The sequence below is a fragment of the Colossoma macropomum genome, unplaced genomic scaffold, assembly GCF_904425465.1.
Source record: "Colossoma macropomum unplaced genomic scaffold, Colossoma_macropomum, whole genome shotgun sequence".
In the NCBI taxonomy this organism is placed as follows: domain Eukaryota; kingdom Metazoa; phylum Chordata; class Actinopteri; order Characiformes; family Serrasalmidae; genus Colossoma; species Colossoma macropomum.
Genome location: NW_023494803.1, coordinates 22,728,624 through 22,740,946, shown reverse-complemented (window position 1 = coordinate 22,740,946; position 12,323 = coordinate 22,728,624). Strand labels below are relative to the sequence as shown.

General features: G+C 39.7%; 2 protein-coding genes across 4 annotated transcripts in view; one reads left to right on the top strand and one right to left on the bottom strand.

Moving 5' to 3' along the window:
- Positions 1-7,386, bottom strand: part of mideasb (mitotic deacetylase associated SANT domain protein b) — a 35,046-nt gene extending 27,660 nt beyond the window's left edge. For 2 of the 3 annotated variants that reach the window (XM_036594191.1, XM_036594193.1), the window contains exon 1: positions 7,309-7,386. The gene's annotated coding sequence lies outside the window, so the exon portion shown is untranslated. Of the gene's footprint in view, positions 1-1,559; positions 2,336-7,308 lie in introns of those variants that run through there. The other variant, XM_036594192.1, reaches the window with a different exon arrangement.
- Positions 7,387-8,123: 737 nt separating this feature from the next.
- Positions 8,124-12,238, top strand: ptgr2 (prostaglandin reductase 2). The gene is made up of 9 exons (XM_036594199.1): positions 8,124-8,297; positions 8,440-8,558; positions 9,209-9,400; positions 9,494-9,664; positions 10,484-10,693; positions 10,853-10,974; positions 11,254-11,341; positions 11,442-11,481; positions 11,578-12,238. Exons 1-9 carry the CDS (start codon positions 8,258-8,260, stop codon positions 11,640-11,642), a joined length of 1,047 nt encoding a protein of 348 aa, XP_036450092.1. The 5' UTR covers positions 8,124-8,257; the 3' UTR covers positions 11,643-12,238.
- Positions 12,239-12,323: the final 85 nt, after the last annotated feature.

Genomic DNA, 12,323 nt, shown 5'->3' with positions numbered 1-12,323 from the left:
GAACATTGCTGCGATGGTTTGATTGCATTCACCCACAAGAGCATTAGTGAGGTCAGGTACTGATGTTGGATGATTAGTTCTGGATCACAAAATGCTCTCAATCTCATCCCAAAGGTATTGGATGGTGCTCCATCACTGCTTCACAGGCCAATGCTGGGGGGCTATACCCCTCTAGCCAACACTTGGCACTGAGCATGGTGATCTTAGGCTCATGTGCGGCTGCACCAGAGCGACCGGCAATGCTTTTCTATTGAGATTATACAAGGCCTGTGTCAGCAATGGGTGCACATTAAAGTAGCTGAATTCACTTACTAGAAAAGGCGGGTGGACACTGTTTTTGACCATATAATGTAGCTGAGGTGGTAATTAGCAGTCTATAACGGGACAACGAGGAGACGTGCGTAGGAAATCACATGCACGTCTATGCAAACTGCTTTCTAGGCAAGTGGTTTTGACAATCTAAGGGCTGCAGAAGTAGTGACCACCATGTCATGACAGCATAGGGGGCTACTTTATCTGTACTCGAAATAGCCAGCTGCAGCTGCTCTCTCATGGTCCTCACGGGGCGGCGCAGTGTAATCTGACTACACACGTTGACGGGAAATGCACCTAGAACTCAAGAGGACCAGCGTGCGTGTTGGGCTAATAAATGTAAACAAGCCCACTCGAAAACAGCCGAGGATCATATATGTGAACAACAATAAGCACGAATGTGCATTTCGCTCCTTCGAACGAGGAATAAGACTGTAGTGTGCGTTAAAAACACAGCAACAGATCAGCCACTTCATATTACCAAGACCTAAACTGCAGCGACGACGCGTGGTTACACAATAAGCCCCCACTTTCAGCAGAAGGCGAGGTACAGCAGCGCGTTTAATAGGCTTGCAACGTCACTTAATCCAGCTTGACTTTTCATGTAAACTGCGAGCCAAAGGCAAAAACAAGCTCGGGCACAGGACACAGAAACGACCTGTCCTAAACAGAAGAGCACACAGGCCACCAGTGCCCTCCCTGGACTGGACCCCCTCCCCACTTTCCCAGTCCAGCCAGCTCAGCGCTATTTACGAGAAGTCCTTTGTTGCAGAAAAGGGATTATCCAGTCACTAATTCCACGGCACGTTGCAACAAAGTGAGCCAACAATGCGCCGTATAAAGGCAAGCACGAATCGCAGCGGGGGTAAAAAGTGGTGGTACGGCACAGTGGCGAAACGCTGCAGCCTTTTCAGTCTTTTCCGAGTTGTCAACTCTGTAAAACGTTGACTGAACTGACGAGCGACAGTCCGTAGCTTTCGATATGAGGAGGATGTAACTATGACCCTATACTACGTACAGCGGGCGGCCAGCGGCCACATACGAATACTGTACTGTATATCTTCTGCGCTGGCTGCATTTCATCAAGTTGAAGTTCAAACTCGGGACAAAGCGCACCAGCTAAGCTGTTTACAAATCCCCTCGCTACTGCACTCGATTACTGGAAGTGTCTGAAGTGTCCACCATTTTGGTAAACATACCCGTGACCCAGTTTAGTTTAGAGATACTAGCTAACAGAGAAAGCCTACCGTTCTCGCTTCTTCTCTGCTTTTCCTGCCTCGTCTCGCCCAGGAGGTCGCAGCACGAGCGGCTGCTAGGTCCATGCGCCCGGTGGGTAATGCAATAGTACAGAAATGACTGCATGCATATCCGAGGTTGAGTCATGCTGCGCTGACCTCACTCCTGTATTACTCAAGAGATTGATTTTTCGCGCATACGAGTGGCGTGAATTAAAAAGTGGGTCGCTTTCTTTCTTTTCTCTTTCTCCGTGCAGAAAGCGAGCCAGGAGTCATGGAGGGGAGGGCAAACTGGGGAAACAGCACGCCTTTTTGCTTTACAGCCTGCACGGCGCGCGGCCTTTTAAAAGCGCAGAGAGAAAAGGCAGCAGTGGCGAAACAACACGTTCTGTTTCAGCTCGAGTCTCGTGATCCACCTCCTGCTCCGCCTGGCCACACCCACTTCCAGCACCATATAAGGCCTTCCCTTCCACGCGGGGCGCTGCGGGGTCATGCGGGAAATTCCGTCAGTGGGGAAACTGCGTCCTTGCCCGCAAACTACTACACTATACATTAACTACAGGAAAACAACACACATTGTTTTAGATTCCATACGTTTATCCAAAACAGCGTTACTGATTTGAAATGACACTACTAGATGTGCTGGTTCTTCTCTGTACATAACTAAATCTGTCCATTTCCACATAAATCAAATATTACATCAAGACAACTATTGCCAAAAGTAAAGTGAAGACAAAACTGTGCTGATGTAACAGTTTAATCATTCAGGAGGAAATGATGTATCCGAATAGAGTAAATTAAGTGCACCCTTTTTTGGTGCACAATGTTAACATACATGTTAAAACCATTTCATATAGACAGGCCATAGAAGTTATTAATTTAAGCTGCATTCAGTACAGGATATACATCAGAAATGGGGCCCCTGGATGCACATTTTAAAATTTGTTGATGTTTGGGGGCCTTAAGTGCTGCAACCATTTACACTGCAAAAATTATATCTTGGCAAGCAAAATGATCTTAAATCTAGTCAATACGTCTATTTTTTCCTCATTGTGAGATTGTTGTAAGTATAATTTAAGATTATAAAACTTATTTCTAGATAGTTTTACTTAAGTAATGTTTTTAAGTTAAATTAGATCATTTTGCTTGTTTTCTAGTCCATTTTAACCATGACCACTGAGGCTACACTGAAATGACTGAATATGAACAGCTATTTTTAAATGACATATGTATTTCAGAATATGTTATTTAACATCATCACATACAGTATACTAATTTGTACTTTTCATGTGGTCCTTGGCTCATGGGGGCCCTAGGCAGCTGACTACCTTTGTCAAATGCAAAGACCACCCCTGCTGCTGATGGTAGTAGTATGCTGTTTTGGTTGCAGCCCCATTAGTAGTAGTACATTCATTAGTATAGTATGTTTAGAAGCCTGTGTATAACATAGTATAGTATGTGGTTTTGGCTGCAGCAGTTGTAGCTTTTTAAAAGTTCCTCCCACCTTCAACATGCAGCACGGCTGTAGGACATGACTAAGCATGTTTACAACATATGTAGCAGGGGTTACATTTTTCCCTGGCAGTACTGAAGTACAAACATTAAGTATTTTCCACCCCGTACGTCTGTTTGCAGGACCGTTGTTGGTGCCAGTCATACTATCTTAGTTTCACTATCTGAGTTTATACTGAGGAAGTTATTGTGAGCATGTGTCACTTCATGGAGGATACAGTGGAAGCAGTGCTCCCTGCAGCCGTTTCAAGTCTAAAGTCACCAGGCTTAATGTCTGTTTCAAAACTGTAAATTTACACTTTTAGGAGTCTTAAGGTTGCCTAAACATTCATTTCAACCATTCATTTTTTAATACTGTATTGAAATCGTTACACCTGTACTATACATACTATACCAATGTATAACACTTAGTGATATACTATTTTGTTGGTAGTGCTTTGGTAGTATGCTGCACCCCCATGTAGTACATTCATTAGTACAGTATATACTAACAAAAATGCCTATGTATAATATAGTGTGGTTTTGAATGCAGCCCCTGTCTTATTCCAGATCTCATTAAAAAAAAACACATCAGCATGAGAGAAGGCTGCTCTCTGAGACTTTGTTCATGATTTGCATGTCTGCACGGTTCACACACATACTACTGGGGGAAAAACACAGGGGTCTACTATGAGCATGTACTGACAAAATGTAGCATATATTACAACTATGTACTAAAAAACCTCTTGGTTGAAACATCACAGAAGAAAACTAATCATACAACAGACCCTACATAGTTAGAATTCATCCTTCAGATAAATGTAGGTTGGATTTATCTGGACTGCTGTTCAATCAATAGCTATAAGATGCACATCTTCAGGGGTGGGAAACAGGAAAAACTGTACTCAAAAGGGGAATTCCACTGAATTTGAAAATTTCTGCTTAATTAACTTGTTCAGTACTCATTCAGCACCAGTTCAGAGTCAGATGTGGTAGTGGTAGTGATAGGAAACATTTAATTTAAAACATTTTACTCCAGAAACATTTAATGCCTAAAGGCTCCTTCACAAAAAGATATTACACATGGTTACAAATATACTGTGGGATGCCTGAGACAGTGTTTTACAATAATTATGAGATATGGTTTTGGTCTAAAATGTATTTATTTTTATTCTATTAATGGCAGAGAGGTACAGGGCACTGTAAGGCAACCTATTGTGGCTGTCTAAGAAAAAAAATACTACTTTTTATTTTTTTTATTTTTCTACATAATTTGAGCACAGCGGCTGCCCTTTTCATCAGGTTAAAATTCATGATGAATGGAACAATACAAATAATCTGAACTTATTTAGAAAAATCACATTATGTTGACTTAATTTAAATGCAAAGAACATTTTTGCTTCGTCCTGTGAAGCCACCACTTTGGAGATTTGGCAGTTTCATTTTATACTACCATTTTAACAGAATGTTTGAAAGCAATAATAATAAAATACATGGGGAAAACAATGAGCCTCATTAACCAACCGTTCTCAAGAAATGTCTTCTTAAAACCCACTTACACAGTTTTTAACAAAGATTCTGACATTCACTGGTCTTCTCTTATTTGGGATTTGTTCTTAGGTAAGAACAGATGCACACTCAAGAGCACAAAGATGCACATAATTATGTGGTTTAAGAACAGGACTTTTTCTTAGGACCTTTCTCAAGAACAAATTTAGAAAAAAATAAGAAGATATTACTCAATGAGGCCCAATATAATGGTCTTTCATATTTGTACCAATTACTTTAAAGAAAAGGGCCTCATTTACCAACTGTTCTTATGAGGAGTTGTTTTCCCAAAGCACAAAAAATGTGAACAATTCTGTGCTTTGAGAACACGTCACAAATCTGATGTAGACTTCATAAGACTTTTCTCAAGAACAAATGTAAGAGGAAACTTAAGAAGATATTGGGGAACGAGGCCCATTTTCCTTTAAGAGAGTTTTACTAATACTCCTGTAAAGTACAAATCTTTCAAGACAATACTTAAAGATAAGCCTGTCCAGAAAACAGCAATTCTATTTTTATTTAGCACAAAATGAATAACAGTGACAAGTTTTCAAGGCAGTTAAAGGCATACTGATGTAAAGTATCTAGACGGTAGCTACCTAGCTAAATTTAGGTTTTAGCTTGCTCACCTCCTCATCTGATTATTCATTTCCATCATATGAGTAACCCATTCTCTGCACTGCAATGGTGATTGAAAGACCATTAATACAGTTAGACAGCTACAATAAGATATTTGGCTTAGCAGTAAAACAACTTTTCAAAACAACCCCCCCCCCACCACCAAAAAAAAAGCCCTGAAAAATCCAACCCAAAGCAGTAGTAGTTTTTTAAAATTCTTCCCACCTTTAAGATGCAACACTGCTGTAAAACATGAGTAAGCATGTATACAACATATGTAGTGATTGTAACATTTTTCACATATCTCTTTACATACAGTAATGAGTACAATCACATAAGTATTTTCCAGCCCTGCACGTTTGCACTACTTGTTAAAAGAAGTGCTGAGAGACAGAACGGTGTTAATGCCAGTCACACTATCCGAGGTTCACTATTTGAGTCTATACTGAGGAAGTAATTGTGAGCATTAGTCAGGTAAAGGAGGATACAGTGGAAGCAGCGCTCCCTGCAGTCGTTTTAAGTCAAAGGTCAACAGGCTTAATGTCTGTTTCAAAACTGGAAATGTATATGTTTAATCTTAAGACTGTCCATGCATGAGGAAAAAGGCTCAAACAAACACTTTCAGAATATTAAAATGTTAGTATACACACACACAATATATTACTGCACAAGCTTTACTGTATGTAGTGTAGCCCAAAGCCTTGTGTGAAATGTATTCCACATGAGAATAACATTGTAAACACTTTAGAAAGGCCTTTTTCCCCCTTTCCTTTTTTCTTTTTTTTTTTTGTTGCTTTAATCTGGGATAATCTTAAGACATGTATGGATAAACTGAGAGCTTGGCCATTTCAGAGTGGGCAGATTTAATGGCTTTGAGGGCCCTGAACCTGTAATGGTATTTGGTAGGATTCCCTCATTCAAACTGAAAACCACAGAGAGGCTTTAGAGCCACTTGTCTCTAATGCACCTAGTGCTGCATGTGCAGGCCACTGAGCAGCTCAGAACAACAGCTACAGTCATGACCAAGCATGCTTGCCAAAGGAAAGCAGACACTGGGCCCAAGCCATGTGTCAGAGTGTGTGTGTGTGTGTGTGTGTGTGTGTGTGTGTGTGTGTGTGTGTGTGTGCTGTCTCTGCCTCAGCTTAAAATAAAGTGCAAAGCCAACAAACATTCAGGCCAGTGATTCTCGATACAAGCTATGCGCTGCACATGAAAGTAAGAGTATTTTTGAATGTAAGCAATCCAACCCATGAGACAGTTCACACTACTTTAGGTATCAATGACAAAAATTAGCAATTGTTCACAATTTTCAAAATTCTGTGATATGTAAAGCCGTGCCCATACCAATCCAATGTGCAGATTCTTGATTTAACTGCTTGTTAGACACATGCCAAAATGTAAAGCTTCAGTCTTCAAATTATGGTTACATCCAAATACCACCCAAAGTCTATTTCATAGTCACACATTAAAGTCAAAGTGGGTACTCTACTTTAACAACCATTCAGAATCAAAACAAATAATTAACAAACAAACAAAAAAATGCTTGCACAAAACTAAAGAAAAGCTGGGAGGCGAGGGCAGAAGAGCCAATTAAATAGTTACAGTTGTTGCAACATGAAGTTGCACAAGCAAAAGAAGCCTGAGCTTCTCCCTCATTAAAGCAACACCACCTGAGCCTCCCACTGCAGTTAGGATACAACTGTCATAGATTTACTTTACTTACATCAACCTCTAAACCCCCAATGATGATAGAAACGCAAAATCTTAAATCAAAGTAATCATCTCTGCAACACATAACATTTCTCTTAGACAACATCTACTGTCATCTAATGCACTAAATAAACCCTCAAACATGCTGCCTTACAGCAGAGCCTTCGTGGGAGGGGGAAACCCCCCTAAATCGAACAGTTACAGTTTAGGAAGCATCTACAGTAGCTTGAATTTGACATGCACTTCTGTCATTTCAGAAAGGAACCACCCAGCGCGTTAGGTGAAGCTCTAATTTCGACGCTTTGCACCAAACAGCCCAAACACACGTCGCTAATTCGTGCAACACTGACTAGAAAATCGACACTCAAACACAACACTATGTGCATTACAGTACCTCAGGATTTTTGCGTCGCAGTTTGAAGACACACCACTCTGCTTTATGCGTGTTGCTTTCAAGAGAGGCGAAAAAAACTTTCAATCGTCACTTCCTAGTTAGTAACATGAGAACATCGCTACTGAAAAAACGGATATTCCCAAATTTGGCGCACTGAACAGTATTCCGTAAGGAATTAAATTTCATTAAACATTTATTGCACTCGTGCAGAGCAAGTGCACATTTACGCTAAACTGAACAATGAACATTTTAAGGTTATTGTACTGGTGAATGTTTTAGGCTCTTTATGATAAACGGATAAAAGCTCCACAAACGCTGTAACTCACTGAAATCGTCAACCAAAAGATACACATGACAGTATTTCACAAAGCTGGATGCGTCAATAAGTACAAAAATGACTAGGCTCCTATTCTCCAGCTTCTTGTCCGAATTCTTCCGTTCCACCTTAAACACTGCAGCAGTTACATTCTGGCGCCTCAAGCTCATACGGCAGAATGTAACTGCTGCAGTGTTTAAGGTGGAACGGGAGAATTCGTACAAGAAGCTGGAGAATAGGAAGTTGACTTCAGCCTCATAGAAATTATTAAGCCGAAAATTAAAAATTTTGAAAAGGAACAGTGTTCCTTACCGATATTGATCAGACTTGACTTTTTACTTAAGAGTTGTCTGGTTAACTGAGAACAGTCTGTTTTATGAAATACCCCTGTGGTGATCACACAACGTAACCTAAACTTTAAAAAAGGTGGATAACCTAGAGCTCTAACTGTGATCACACAGGGACCAATCAGGGCCCGAGTTGACGGTCACATGATTTTGAAGGAGGCTAACAGGCCATGAAGGAGTTTGCTAGCAAGTTTAGCAAGCACTGTGTGGAAGAACTCCCCCATGAGGGCTATGTAGTTTCTTTTTCTGAGCGGTTAAAGTAGCATATTTGTCTGTTTTTATCAAGATGTTAACGGTGCAAAGAGTTATGCTTTCCTCTCGCCCAGGTAACTTAACGCAGTGCTTAGATGCGGAATGTGTTTTGAGTGTTTTTCTGAACTGCTGCTTATGTAAGCTAGGTTAAGTTAGCTAACCTAGCAGTCTATAAATCTTGAGGTACATATAAGGTCTGTTTCTGTTTGTGTAAAGGAAACAATGGCAGTCCAGTTCCAGAGAATTTCCGAGTAGAGGAGACTAGCTTGGCTACGGACCTGAAGCAGGGTGAAGTGTTGGTCAGGACCCTGTATCTGTCTGTGGACCCCTACATGGTGAGCTGCGAGTCTTTACACTCGTGACAGTGGCTTCACAGTAGTCCTCGCAAATGCAAGTATATTAAACAGGAACTCCGGCCCACAAAATAGAAAATATAAGCATCGCTATATCTGCAGTAAACCCCTCATTCAGTCATGCCACTCAATTTTGAGAGTGAGATTTTTCAGTTTTTTTTTTTCGGAACTTTTGAAACACTACAAATGCTTTCGGGTGGATTTTTGGGGGCAGGTTTTTTGAAAGTCTTTTTTTACCCCACTATCTGGTTAATGCAAAAAGAAGCCAGATAGCTAACATTACTGATAAGAAGCCAAATATCACATCTGTATTTATGAACCTCTACATTAGTGGAGGGATTTGCATAATGCATGCTGGGTGTTGTAGTAAAACAACATTGATCAAGGAAACACAAAATTCTGAGTTCTGTGGGACTCATAAGGCAGAGAGACTCAATGCTGTGCTACAGAATGTTTATGTAACATGACAGATAACATATTAAATGCTACTTTTGAGATTGACTGATATTAAAATTAAGGATTGAACAAAAAGGAACAAATCACTAAAAATCACTAATTATCAGCTGTAGCTCTGCCTTAATGGCTCTATAAAAAAGACTTTGCTGAAAATGAACTGAAACTCTTCTGTACAGCGTTGTCGCATGAATGATGACACGGGTGCTGACTATCTTTTGCCATGGAGGCTGGAGGAGTGTGTTGATGGAGGTGGGGTTGGTGTGGTGGAGGCCAGCAAGAATGAAGCACTGGCTGTCGGTGACATTGTCACCTCCTTCAACTGGCACTGGCAAACTCACAATGTGATTGATGGTAACCTTTTACAGAAGGTATTCATGATTTGTTAACTGCAGTCCTATGCATAAGTTAGACATGCTTATGTTTCCTGTGGAATTGTATGACCGACTTGCGCTTTTTCTTAGGTTGACCCCAGGATGGTTGATGGGCACCTGTCATATGTTCTGGGTGGAGTAGGTATGCCTGGACTCACTGCGCTTCTAGGTGTAAGAGAGAAGGGTCATGTAACCCCCGGGGCTGGCCAAACCATGGTCGTCAGTGGAGCAGCAGGAGCTTGTGGTTCCCTCGCTGGACAGGTATGCGTGCAGAATTAAATGGGTCTGGAACACTGAAAGTTATGGTACAGATTAAGATATTGAAAGTTGTGTTACAAATGAAATCAATACAATCAGTTAAAGTAGAACTTCTCTTAGGTCTCGCTATAGCTGTAATTATAGGAGGAAAAAATTAATGCCAAGAAATTTATATTTAGGGTTTTTATGGTAACATCAGAATTACTTCAGTACCACTGTGTAACAAAAAATTAATTCATTTAAGATCAAATTTCAAATTCCCCCAAATTAGTTGTTATCAGAGTCAGTGAACCAATCAGCATGCTTGTTTCAACATCTAGACTTGTGATTGGCTTTATTAATATGTTACTAACAGTCTGTTGTACAAATACAAATATAAATAGCAGCAGTGTTGCTGAATATCCCCTATACAGTCTTCAAAATCGGAGACTGCTTGGTACCAAGCTGTGACTGCACTTTTTGGAATAGATTTTTTTGCAATTAATTTGTTGTGGGGAGACCTAGCTAGTGGGTGGAATTAGACATGACTAAATTGGGAGGGGATTTTTAGAGGGATTTAATGTTTTTGTAGTTTTTTTTTTGTATTTAAAAGTAGGTATAGATAAAACATGTTGTTCTGATATCAGGAAGTCAAAACATTTTGAATACCCAGACCTACTAACAATAATGAAAGTTGATATGAATGTATGAAAGTTGATATGAAAGACGTTAAAATTTGCTCTCTATACTATATTCTCTGTCTTTGACCTACATGACATGCTCATTTTAAAAATCTGTTGATATGTCTGTATGTTATTTTATTGTATACTGTTGTGCTTTAAGATTGCCAGGCTGGACGGCTGTGAAAGAGTGGTCGGGATCTGTGGATCAGATGAGAAATGCCAATCCCTGGTGTCAGAGCTGGGTTTCACAGCAGCTGTGAATTATAAAAAGGGAGATATCTCAACAGCACTTAGGGAAGTTTGTCCCAGCGGAGTGGACATCTACTTTGACAATGTGGGAGGTCCTATCAGTGACACAGTCATATCACAGGTAGGGCTATAGACTACCTTCCACCTGTGGCCTCTAATATTACAACGTGCCTACAGCTTACTGTTATGTACCTTTAGAGAGTTTGTGTATTTAATAAACTTGCTACTGAGTACATTGTTGTTAATGGCGGGTTTTGCTTATCTCCAATCTACAATGCAGATGAACAATGGAGGTCACGTGATCCTGTGTGGTCAGATCTCTCAGTACAATAAAGATGTACCCTACCCACCTCCACTGAGTGATGAAACTCAAGAAGCTCTGTGCAGCAAAAACATCACTAGGTACTAACAAGTTTATAGAGTTTCTTACAGTGTTGTCTAGTGAATAACAGTATTGAAAGTTATGTTTTGGTTGACCATTTCTTTGAGATTATAGAATGTACCCTGTAGATCTACTTTAATGTTACATTCTATGTGTGGACAGAATTTTCTTTGATTTATTAAAATTAGCGGATGCTCAGTAGTATTTTTTTGTAAGATGTAGTTGCTGGGTTTCAGTCAGGTTGTTGCTTGTCACAGAAGTTTGGAGCCAGTGAAACCATTTTCTCTGTTTGTGTTTAGGGAAAGGTTTATGGTGCTGAACTACATGGAGAAGCATGAAGAAGGGCTCCTGCAGCTGAGTCATTGGGTGAAGACAGGTCAAATTAAGGTAGGAAGGAAACTGTGGTAAGAAAAGATTTTTAGCAGATACTCACACACACAGTTGTATTGTTCTGCAGAAATTTGATTCTACTGTTTCATTTCTTCAGCTGTTGGAAACTGTAGTGAACGGAATCGAGAACATGGGTGGTAAGATCTAAATCACTGTCAAATATCTATATATATTTACATCATATTTACTGCACATTTTAAATTCTGATCCCAGTAATTAATTTTTTATTGCAGTTGCCTTTTGCTCCATGATGACTGGAGGCAACATTGGGAAGCAAATTGTAAAAATTTCTGACTGAGCCACATCTCTCCAGCAGAGGGTACTGTTTTTGTTTTCACAAGGGGCCTGTGAATTTTCAGTGGTAATTACCACATATAGTGTTTGTATAATTATTTAATAATTTAATTATACTGCTGTATGTGGTATTAGATTGTCAATAAGCCATTCAGTGAAAGTCATGTGCCTAACAAAACCACATTGTTTTTCATTTTTACAATTTCAGTTAATTCATTATTTGCGGTTTTGAAAAGTGTCTTAATTATGGCTTACAAGAAAATCTGCTCAATGGACAGCTTTGACATTTTGATATGTTTGATATGCACTAAATACAGCAGGCTAGTTAATTAGTTAAACTGATTTTTCCTTGTGGATCTAATACTGATTTTCGTAGTATGACAATCATTTCAGTTTGAGCAGCAGTATCAGATTAATACGCAAATGACAGCTAACCTTCTAGCTGAAGGTTAGCTGTCATTTAAAATGGTGGTTGTAGTACCATGACATTTCAGTACAAATTCCTCTATGTTTACCATGTCAAACAAGTGAATTTCTAGTGATTGTTTGAAATCAATTAACTGAACTAAAATAAAAAAATATATATAAATTAAAAGTAAACTACCTTTGTGTCAGTTTTTTAAACAGTGACTTCAAAAAGACCCACATAACTTGGCCCTTGAAATACATGGGTTTGTTGTACCTC